The 12,060-nt window shown below is 45.3% G+C and overlaps 1 protein-coding gene across 1 annotated transcript in view; it reads right to left on the reverse strand.

Moving 5' to 3' along the window:
- Positions 1-478: 478 nt before the first annotated feature.
- The window catches only part of ISCU (iron-sulfur cluster assembly enzyme), a 78,107-nt gene continuing 66,525 nt past the window's right edge, over positions 479-12,060 (reverse strand). Inside the window, exon 5 of the mRNA XM_069619463.1 lies at positions 479-976. Coding sequence (XP_069475564.1) covers positions 894-976 — 83 coding nt within the window. The 3' untranslated portion in view covers positions 479-893. The remainder of the gene's footprint in view (positions 977-12,060) is intronic.

Here is a 12,060-nt window from a genome sequence, read left to right on the forward strand (position 1 = left end):
AGATCCACCAGCTGAGTACAACCCCAGTGAGACAGTCTGGTAGCAGCCTCACCTCCTTGGCCTCATGGGAAGGGGCTCCCTCTACGGAAGCAGTGATTACATCGTGGAATTCGTCACATCACTGTCTGCTCACTTTAGGTCTATGCCCATTTAAATTTTTCAAGGGAGGTTTAGAATATACAACAATGAGATCAGCATGCCTACAGTAATACAATGGAATGAGCTGTTCAAGACTCAGTTCATCATTTATTTAATACATAGGTCAAAAAATAATGAGAAAAAGAAAAACAGCAATGCAGATGTCCTGTTAGGTGGATTTCAGACTAGCTCAACCAAGTTTCTCCTGCTGCTAGGTGATTTTTTTTTAAATTTTTTTTTTTAGCAATCAATGCACTTAGTAGCAGATATCCATTGCCACAAAGTGTCCATCAACAGTAATTACTGTTTGCGACACTACAAATAAATGAATGTCAACAAATTTCATGGTGGTTTGATTTTATTGTAGGGTAAATATGCTATGCATCAAAACCGCAACCAAAATATTCTTTACAAAAAATAAAAACTTTATTTCACAATATTCTTTATATCAATATTGAACAACTCTTCTCGGTAACTCTTCAAATGAACACCGAGCACTGTCAAGACTCAGTTACTGCTTTAGTTTTGTTTTAAGGAGCACACAAGCAGGTCATAATTTTTTCAATCCATCGAGTGCAGAACAACTCACCATACAGCTTCAGAACAGTAGAACAGCTAAGCTGTTACATTATTGTGCGTATTACAGCTTTTATTATCTAGTCCTACAGGGACATCTGTCCTCAACACCTACATGAATTACACAAAGCGCAGAATGGAATAAGAGCACGCTTTACATTGTCATACTAAAAAGGTGTTTACACATTTGATGTTGCCTTCTCGCGATCCTGTTTTACTCTGTAATCTGCCAATGCAGCTCGGATAGCATCTTCAGCAAGCACTGCAGAAAAAAGAATAACACAAGTAATCTTTAACAGGGTATCTAGATGCACGTTTTCTGTATAATGTTATGGTCAAAGGAGTAACATCCTACATAATCGGAATGGACACTTGTCAGATATGCAAGTCAATCATCAAAAAAAGAATAAACTCCAAGAACACACACCAACCAGCACAATGACTCAAGGGTGCTACTTCATAAGAAGACAACCCATTAATTGGAATATAGGAGGATAATGACAAAGCATCCAGAATGCAGTCTAAATGGAATGCAGAACTTCCCTGGAATCTCCCAAAGGTAAAAAAAAAAACACAACATTTAACGTACTGGCAAAGAGCACTAGAATAACAGCTAGAGAGGGAGATACAGCAGTAAGAGGACAGAAGGGGGAGGTAACTGTTTTTACATTAATGTGCCATTAGCATTACTGACTGTAACCAGTCAATGTTTCAGCAGTCCCTACGCTATGGAGGATGAATGTGTCAATAACAAAAATGACTTATGTCCATAAGAGTAGCAAAAGTCACTTAATTTGGCGAGGGACAATACATAGACTGGCCCAGCTGTTACTAAAGCCAAGACTAGAATTGGAATGCAAGATCATCCATTTTAGTAGTCTTATACCCTTTGGGCATTGACTTGCATCACTACATTCAAAGATATAGTACTTCACTACAAATTAAGAAAGTGTGATTAAACAGACAATGAGAAGAACCAAGGACAACATGACTGAGTTCTAAGCTTACCACCCAGCAATACAACAACTAATCAAAACAAAATATGGCATGTAACAATTACTCAAAAAACTACCATCAAAATTACAACAGAAAAAGGATAATTTGACACAGCCCCTTAACACTTTTTTGATGTGCTCCCATTACCTTTGTTGAATTTTAAAACCTCATGTTGGCAATGGTACATACTACACCATGAAGTTATCCCCAATTCACTTCTAAAATACTGCACAAATGCAATTGGTTTTTGCCTATCGTGGACTAAAAGTGTTCAAGTGTTTCTGGAACTTGAAGCTGTGGTTAAAAGGTGGCTGGCAGTTTGGGTCATTGGATCTACTGGCACGGTTTAACACTGTTAACCTTGGGTAATCCTGGATTTGTGGACTAGAGCCTATGTTTATCCAAGGATGCAGAGGACTTTCCATTAAATAGGATATTGCAGTTGAGGCACAGGGAGTTTGAATCATTTTCAGTTAAGATCAACTGCGAGGTTCCTTCGTATGTCAAGTGCTCTTGCCACTCCCTGGCGGCAACTGTAAATTACTCATGCAAACAACAAATCTTCAGCTTTACTTTGACATGGGAATGAGATCCCAATAGATGTGTGTGGAAATGAAGAGACAAGAGAAAGATTGACAGAAAGAGGAATGAGAGGATAATGATAAACAATATATAGAAATGAATGAGCTGGATACTCCGACGAGAAAGAGGTGGAACATAGAATGGAAAGAGTCAGGAAAGTGGATGGAAGATTAGAGTGGAAAGAGAAAAATGGACCGGTCCACGATGCATCAATGCACAGGCTACCTGTAAAGCTTGCAAATCCCCTACTGTGCCTCACAGATATTTATTTAGTGATTTGTACAAAATTACACACCACTTGGTGGCAGCCGAATCCTAAGGAGGGTAAGGGGAACACACAGAGGATGGTAAAAGAGCTTCAAGTCACTCAGTCATCCAGAATGCCATAAGTCAGACAGTATAGTCACGTGACCTCTTGGAGTAAATGAGGAAACGCAAGACTGAAGCGCTGGAGCACCCATGGAGGCTTGACCAGAGGCATGCTGCGTCAGAGACGATCTTAGGGTTCTGCCCTGTAATGCACTGACAGCTCAAACACTTCAAAAAGGACTTGACCCGAATAAAGTTCAAGATTAAAAAAGGGGGCTTGCATCAAGGGGTTCAATTCAAATACATAAATAAAAGGAAACTTTGGATGGCCCCTTTGGAGGATTATGTTATGGAAGAGACATTTTAACATGTGTACTGGTTCTTTCAACTAGCTGTGGCCCAATAGCAAAGATGCATGCAGGGTGACGTACTTTAATAATTCAGTGTGTTACGCCGTCATGGGTAGCCAATGGTTACAGAAGTGAAATAAAATGTAATGCTTGCATTTTATAATCTTTTTAAAAGATGAAGCAACATTGAGAAGACAGGAATGGATTGAAAGAGGGAACACATGTTCTCATCGAGAAGGTTCCAACATTACCAGTGGAATTATTGTTGAACACTGATCCCACCATTATTCCACTCCCATTATAGACCAGAAGTCGTGCTATACCAAAACGTGTACATTCTTGCTTCGAGTAGTAGAGGGAATGACAGTCTATGGAGCAGGAGGTTGTTGGTCATGAAATAAAGATGCCATTTAGCATAGGTCGTCCTCAGCTAAACCAGTGCAAATTGGTGGTGCAAAAAGGCAGTCAGACGGAGCTAGCAGTCTGAATTCTGAGGGAGCCTTGTGCCATAAAGGCCTTGCAGAGATAGGGAGTGGGTTGAATCCGTGACAATGTTCTAGCGTTCTCCCTTTCACTCACTGCAAAGAAGACTGCAGTCCCCCTGAAATGACATCTCGGCCATAGAGCCTCTGGATAATCTTGTAATTTGAGTGTGCTCATCAATGCCAAGGGAACTCTGTCCCCAAAACTGAACGAATTAAAGTAGACCATGCCCGAAATGTTTGAGAACAGAGCAGTCTCCAGACCCAGACATGCAATTTTTAAAAGGAGTCATATGGTTCGCAGCCAGGATATCCAGTAAAAGAATTAGATGCCTAGAAATTATGTTTTTCAGAATGACTGGGATTTGCTCTTATCTATATTAATTGCAGATAATACAGATCATTTATATTAATTGGACAAACCAGGTATGGAAAAAGGTGCCAGGACCGAAAAACATTTTGAAATATAAGTGACCAAGAAAATAAATTATATATGATTAGGCACAGTAATCGTATTTATGATGCTTTATCTGCTTAGAGTCACATACTATGCATAGGGCAACATCTAGTGGTAGCCGCAGAGTATTCCGAAACTCAAAAAAGGGGACATCCACAGGGCGTGCCAGTAATACCATCCCTATTGTACACATGGTCCTTCCCGCGTCGTGATCCCTCCGATTGTTTAGTTTCTGACATGAGGAAGCATGAAGTGTAGCATGAGTACAGATGGAATAAAGCAGATGAGGGTAGAATAAGCCAGAGAACCATCTATGCACCTTCTACTCCACAGGGAAGGAAGGGTGGGCGCATGTGAATCTAAGCAGCTACCAGCATCAGAAATACGATTACGGTGAGTAATGTATCCCTCTGAGGCTTGTGGATCTGCTTAGATCACATGCTATGGATAGATTAGCTAGCAGTGTCTGGAGAAGGTGGTGGGTTGAGAGAAGGTACAGCGGCAAATAGATATTTTAGCACGGCTTGTCCCACCTGTGAATGTGTGTCAATGTAGTAGTACCGAGTAAATGTATGTATGGAGCTCCATGTTGCTGCTTTGCAAATGGCTTCCAGCTTAAGTTTGCAATAAATGCCAGAGTAGATCCTGTACCCCTGGTAGAGTGAGCTCTTGGTGTGAAAGGTCTTCTCTTGATAGGAAAGGAGCGTCCTCCTTAGATCTAGTGTATGGAGTTTCTCAGCTGAGCTTGAAGTGTATTGAAAGAAAACTGGTAGTTCAATAGACTGGTTGACATGGAACATGGATATGAACTTAAGTGAAAACCTAGGGTGGGTTCTTAGTACCAACTTGTCTTGTGGATAACAAAGGGTCTTGCAAGCTTGTAATTCACTGACTCTTCTTATGGAGGCGACAGCCACCAGAGAAGCTGTACTATATGTAAGGTTTTTAATGCTGATGTATGCATAGGCTCAAAGGGAGGGTGGGGGTGTCCCCATGAGCTTTGCAAGTACCATATTTAAGTCCCATCCTGGAGGTGGGTCTGAAATTAGCAGTGGGGAGGGTAAAGTCTCTTTGCTCCTTCCATAAATGCCTTAATGACAGGAACTTTCCACCAGGACACCTTGCTTTGAGAAGTGGTGTATGCGGATAGAGCAGCTAGGTGAACATTGGTGTTAAATACTAGCCCGGAGTCTAGTAAGTGGAGCATGTAATGAGGAATGTCTGATGGAGTACATTCTATAGGGTTTACATTTTTTGACTAGCACCATATTACAAACCTTTTCCACTTGTTCAAATAACAGGTGTTTGGTTTATGTGCCTCTGAGGATTTCAATACACCTTGGAGGTAGTTTTAAATGCCCAAATTCTAGGGCTTCAGGAGCCAAGCTGCCAAGTTCATAGACTGAGGGTGTGGGTGGAACGTTGTCCGCCCCTCATGCTGTGTGAGCACATTGTAGGGGCACGGGAGTTTGATGGGATTGCACATCGCCAGTTTGCACCCATGTGGAAACCAGGGTTGTCTTGCCCACATAGGAGCAACCAGGATTAGGGTCACTTGTTCCTAGTGTCTTTTTTTCATTAACTTGCTCAGTAGTGTTGTTCGCTGACCAGTACATCCACAGGGCGTTCCCCTTGGGCCCATGTTGGGGAAACCTGGATACAAAGTCTGGGCATTGTGTGTTTAGGCTTGTGGCGAACAAGTCTAAAGGGGGGTAACCCCATAGGGAGAAGAGAGTTTAAGATGTTTCTGTCGAGCTGCCACTCGTGCTCTTCGGGTAGAGCATCTCTGCTTAATGAGTCTGCCAGAGAATGGAGTTCTCCTGGAACATGTTGCGACGTTAGGAACACGCAGTGCTCGAGTGCCCACTTCCATATTGTTTTGCTAGCCTGGACAGACTCAGTGTGTGCCCCCTCTGCTTGTTTATGTAAAACATGGCAGTGGTGCTGTCCGTGAGGACTCGTGCTGTCTGACCAGACAGGTGCACTTGGAAATCTTGCAGGGCCTTGAGCACTGCTAACAGCTCCAACAGATTTGTGATTTTGGGTTGTGATCTGTGTCCACAGGCCATGCGCTGTGTGGTGAAGGTAATGAGCTTCCCACCCGTTGGGTGATGCATCTGTTGTGACAATTGCTTTCACTGCAGGGTTGTAAAGGTTTTTCCATTAACAGGTTTCCCTTTGTTCACCAGCGTAGCGCTTGAACTAGAGTTAGCGAAACAACCACTAGATCGGCCCACCGAACGCTTGCCTGAGACCACTGTTTAGCTAACCACTCTTGCATTGGGTGCATGTGCAGCTGTGCATGCTGAACCAGGAAAATGCATGATGCCATCATCCCGAGCAAGCGCTTTACGTACAGTTATTTGGAGACTGGTTAAATACTGATGAATTTGCAGCAGTATGTTTAGCACGCTTGGTTTTGATGGAAAGACTAGACCCTCTTCGGTCTTTATGACAGCTGCCAACAACTGTTTTGTAGTGCTTGGAACAAGACTTGACTTTTCTCGTTGATTGAGAATCCCAATTGGAACAGGAGATTGATTGTTCTCTGGGTACTTTGCTTGCAAATGTGGGGTATTCCCCGGTTGTCAGCCAGTCGTCCAGATAAGGGTACACTGGGATTGAATCTCTGCGTAGGTGTGCTGCCACTACCGCTAGTACCTTGGTGAATACCCTTGGAGCAGAGGCTATGCCGAAAGGTAGCACCTTGAATTGGTAGCAATGGTTCGCTATTTTGAAGTGCAGGAATTTTCTGTGCGCTGGGAACACTGAAAGTATGCATCTTTCATGTCCACGGTTGCAATGTAGTCTCCCTGTTTTAGCAGTGGGATTACTCCCTATAGCGTTGTCGAGAAGAAATTTTGTGGCTCGAGAAAGGTATTCACAGGGCACAGGTCTAGGAAAGGGGGCATTAAGGCTTTTTTTGGCACAAGGAAGTACATTGAATAAATACCCTTGTTTACCTGGTTTTCCAGGATGATTCTATGGCAGCGCTTTGACCTCTTCCAACAGGATGCGTTCTTTCTGTGAAGATCGTCTTTGTGTCAGCGGGTGAATGGCTGGTGTTTCAAATCAACTCTACGCAAAACACCCCCTTCGCCACGGTTGAAAGTACCCACTTATCAGACGTGAGCCCCTCCCATGCGTAGGCAAAGTGTGAAATACGATCTCCCACTGGAGTGGCATCAGAGGGAACCTGTAGCAGGTGGTCATTGTTTAGCAGGGGCTGACCCCCTCTTGCGGAGGAGGATTTGCACTGCTTCTAGATCTGACTGTCTTTGTGAAGAACCCTCGGACGAACTTTGCCCACACTGGTTGTAGTGGGAGGACCGCTGGGAGTTGTCCTCTAAACCGGCTTGAGTTACAGCCTTCTCTCTGCTCAAAGCGTGTGTTAGTGAGCTGACACAGGGATTTGAAGGGTGGGTTGGGGGGGGGGGGGGGGGTCATATTCCACCTTTGCGCTTTTAACTGCATCCTCACCAACTTTGCCAAATAAAGCGTTGGGCTCAATGGGCATGTTTAAGAGGGTAGCCTGGGTTTCCAGTTTGAATCCCGATTGACAGAGCCATGCATGGCGTTTGATCAGTGTGCTTTCTGCCATGATTCTTCCCACGTTGTCTGCTGCGTCCAGGTTATTTTAAAGGATGCAGCTTGCTACACATTACCCCTCAGTGATGGTAAGAGAGCTGTGTTTTAGGGGCTTTGGGACTGAATATCTGTTGAGCGATTTCGTCCCACTTGTGGCAATTCTAGATGGCTAACAGCGTGTTATTATTAGCTATCTTAATTTGATATTCAGCCGAGGAATATACTTTCCTGGCCAGGGTGTAGATCTTTACTCTCCTTGTCAAGAGGGGCTTCGGCAGAGGATAAAAAGATTCCTGCTCATTCTTGATGTGGTGACCACTAGCGAGTCAGGCTTTAGCTGCCCCTTAATGTATAAGGGACCTCAGGGGGCTGGTCTGAACATCTTTTTGATGCGCGGGTTGACTGCCCATGTTAGATTGGGGGTAAGCAGAGAGGGCGGAATATGCCTCTGAACAGATTGAAGTAAGGGGATAAACTGTGCTGCAGATTGTTTATCCTCAAGGATGTCCTCCATGAAGTCTTTATCGACCTGGGCTTCTTGTGCATCTATTTTGAAACGCTCTGCAGCCTTTAGGTCATTATATAGCAGTTGGTTGTCTACCGGGGAGTCAGCCACCAGTAGGTCGTGTGGCCTGGGGATTGGATGATGTATACGTAATCATCCCAATAGTACTCCAAGTCTCCCGTGTCCTCTGGGTCGGTATACAAGCCAGGGTCCTGTGAGCATTGGGTGTTATAATAATAAGGGTCTTGACCTAGGTCTTGATATGATGAGGTGGTGGCCTGCGTGGAGCCCATCCATGCTTTTGTGGCTGCAGGCTGTGTGCCTGCTGCACCACTTTGCGGTAGCCCCTGAAGGCTTTGGAGCTGTTCGTCAAAGAATTTCATGAATCTGGACATTCTCCTCATGACCCCATCTAATTGTTCAGGGGTCCATTGGTAGGAGCTTGGCAACACAGTGGGAGTAAGAGTAGGTTGGGCAGGTGGAGGTTCTGGGGCAGGAGTTTGATCATGATGCATTGCCCCTGAAAGGGTGCCTTCAGGGGTAGTGTAATCCCTACTTTTAGTAGTATGAGACTTTGTTACTTTGGGTGTTGAAGATGTATGGGTTTTTTTGACGTTCTGACCTTTAGTAGGGTGTCAGGAACTTGTTTTCTAATTAACCTGCTCAATTTTGAGCTTTTACCTGAGGCAGTCGACGAGTCTTTCGACGCCCAGTCGCCAGGACCAGAGGATTCCCAGATTTAGACGTGGCGGCGGAAATGATGGCAGTTATAACATGCCTATACACAAGTGTTTCGAGGCTCGGCAAGGGAGGGGGAACAGAGGGAAGACAAACAACGATCTTACTATGCCAGGTGTCATTCAGATCACGCAAATGCATGGGAAGGGGAAAAGTGTAGGGGTGAAGAGGGCGGGGAAGTGCAGTACATGGGATAATAGAATAAATAAAATAAATTAATTAAAAAAAAATTTAAAAAATACGGCAGCTGGTGGCAAGTGCAATGCAAGTGCAGAGAAGTGCTGTTAGGGGACTGAGGGGGGGGGGGGGGGGGGGGGGTAAGGAACACAGTCCCCAGGTGCGGGGGTTGCCAGGGAGGCAGTGCAGGTGTGCAACTGGCGTGGCTTCTGCCCGAGATCAGAAGGGTTGCCAGGAACCAGTGCAGTTTCACTTTAAGCCAGGAATTCAGCAGGGGAGAGGGGGAGAGAAGAAGCAAAGAGGAAGGTTTTAAGGTGCTTCCGGAACCGGAGACGGTTCTCAAGTTTGAGGGAGGCAGTTCCAGGGGGAGGCCCCAGCGAAAGATCGACCAACTCGTTGCTTGGAGAAGCGATTGACCCAGAGATAGTTGGAGGCGGATGAGCGAAGAGCTCTAGAAGGAAGATATTTAGGAAGAGTTGAAAGTATTGAGGGCCCAGGCCCCAGAAGGCCTTGTGGACAATGCAGAGGGTTTTGAACTTAATCCTCGCAGCCACTGGGAGCCAGTGCAGCGATCAGTCCTGGAGAGATATGATCCCTGGGCTTGAGGCCAAGGACAAGTCTCGCAGTCCTGTTCCGGATGAGTTGCAGAGGGTGGAGAGTAGAAGAGTGCAGATTTAGAAAGAGGCTGTTCCAATAGTCCAGCCTAGAGAGAACCAGCTGGTAGTGTGACTTCTTAGAGACGTCAGAGATGTGAGGAGAGAAGGAGAGTCGAAGAGGATGCCAAGGTTTTAGGCCTTGCCGGTGGGAGCAGGAAGAGGGCCAAGAGAGGCCGGCCAGAGAATGGCAGGAAAGGGGGGAGCGGGTGTGCCGATGAGGAGAATCTGTCTCACTGGCATTAAGGCAGAGATCATTGGCAGCACACACCACTCCTCGATAGATGAGTGAAGAAGAGGTGGCTGAGGGTAGCCTGAAAATGAGCTGAGTGTCATCCGCGTAGCACTGGAAGTTAGGGCAGAGAGCGGCAATATGGTGGTCAAGAAGTGCCAGGTATTGGTTGGACAGCAAGGGAGAGAGGTTAGACCCCTGGGGAACACTACAGGTAGAGATAGAGGAGAGGAAGGACCCAAGTTTGACCTGGTAGGGTCAATCGGAGGAAAGAAGCCAGCCATGCCAGGGCCTGACCGGGGATACCCAGGTTATCACAAAGACTGTTGAGCAGGATGGCGTGGTTGACTGTGTCAAAGGCAGAGGAGAGATCAAGCAGGATGAGGACACAGGGGGTGTTGGAATCGAGGTTGGAGAGCAGGTCTTCACAGGTGTTCAGGAGAGCAGTTTCCGTGCTTCTGGCAGCTCTGGAGCCAGACTGATGATCATGAAGACAACAGATTCAGTGTAATGGACTTTACCGTCTGTTTCGGGCCTGTCGTTTGGTGATCACGATGGCCCACAAGATAGGGCATGCTTGGACATTTCCGGCGACACTGGTAGTGTCGAGCCGCCGGGTGTCGTCCCTGTAGTAGAACCGCCGGCCTGCCTGTTGGGGTCGGGCACACACGGAAATATGAAGGAACCCCCCCGACCCCCATCGCCCTCAGCGTCACTTAAGCCGCTGATGCGGCCATCGCTGGAGGCTCCCTCAACGTCGACGGTGGCCTCGGTCTGCATGGTCCCTAGGGAGGCAAATGTTACACTCTGCAAATCCTTCAAATCCTTCCTGTTACAGGAAGGACAGAATTTAAAAGGAGAGTTTTCCATTGCTTATAAAGATGGCAGCCTCGCCAAATAAATGGGAGTAAAGTGGAAATGTGCATTCAATATGAACCTCCCCCCGCTCTCCCTAATGTGCAGGGCCGCGGCCCGTTCAGGCCCTGGAAGGCCGCAGTCAAAGGTCAGTCGAGACTGGAGTCGCTGTTGTCGACGGATGGTCTTGTCCTTGAAGCCACTGCCGGAGTTCTTGCGGTAAACTGTTGTAGAAAGGACAGAAAGAAATACTAAAGTAATGGCGTCAGCCAAGAAGGAACTCTGCAAAATGTGTCAGACTACGATGGCGGAAAAAAACAATCTGATGGACCTCGACGCATGAAGGACCATGGGTACAGTAGACCTCACACTAGGGAAAGTATTACTGGTGTTAGGAAAAGTTTGTATGCAGTACCCTCTGGGACCATTACACATACGGGTATAGGCAACCCAACCTTTGGTATAAGCTTGTACTACACAGTTTTGGTAGTGTCTTGAGCAGCCAGGCTCATCTCAAGAGGGGAACATGTGAGCTGTACTGGAGTTACACAGAAATTCACAGTTACAGGTATTCAAATAAACTCTTACACTCAAGGTTTCTTGCATGAACAATTATTAATTCATCAGTCAGTTATAAAGCCTTCAGAAGGGAGCAATAGAATAGTAAAACACAAATGCACTCCAATACTGTACACTCAGTTTCTAAATCAGTAGAGACCCTTTTGGGATGGCCCACAGACACAACCTACACCCACAGGTGACTTCAATACCTAGGGTGCTGGGGACATTAATATCTTAATGTTGGCATTTAGAATACTCTTAAAAGTTGGTAAAAGGCAAAAGGTTATTAGAACAACAAGAGAACACAAATATTCTTAAGCAGGCAAGTACTTTTAGATTTTCATAGTAGGGTCATTCAGTTCAATAGGCTAAGCCAAAGTCAATGGGCAAAGGTCTTGTATAGGATGAAGCACTTCTGGTAGGTAAATGCAAAAGTCTTTGCACAAGTTCTTAGGAGTCCTATGAAAAGAATCAAAATGTAGGGCCACAAGCCGATTAGACTTGTGAGTTGCAGAAGTGGCAAGCACTCTACATTCTATCAGACTTTTTACAGTACCTTAGAAATGAAGAAAAAGATGCAGCTGATAACCTCTGTTCTTGTGCAGACCTCGCTGTTCCTGGCCTCCGTAGTGGGGGACAAGAGGGAGGCCGTCAGGCGACTCTTGTTTTTCATTGTATTTCATGGGTTTTTACCAGTGCATGCTATTTTCCTATAACTTTTTAATATCATACTTAACCAATATAGCATCATTTGTGTCCAATTTACAGAGTTCAGCTTAAAACTGTCATTTCCCACCTTCTAGAATCATTTTTAACACTACACTTTTTTCAACTATTTCAACTAGTTTTGCAACTGTAGAT

Source organism: Ambystoma mexicanum, chromosome 10, assembly GCF_040938575.1.
Source record: "Ambystoma mexicanum isolate Mex_15411 chromosome 10, UKY_AmexF1_1, whole genome shotgun sequence".
NCBI lineage: Eukaryota > Metazoa > Chordata > Amphibia > Caudata > Ambystomatidae > Ambystoma > Ambystoma mexicanum.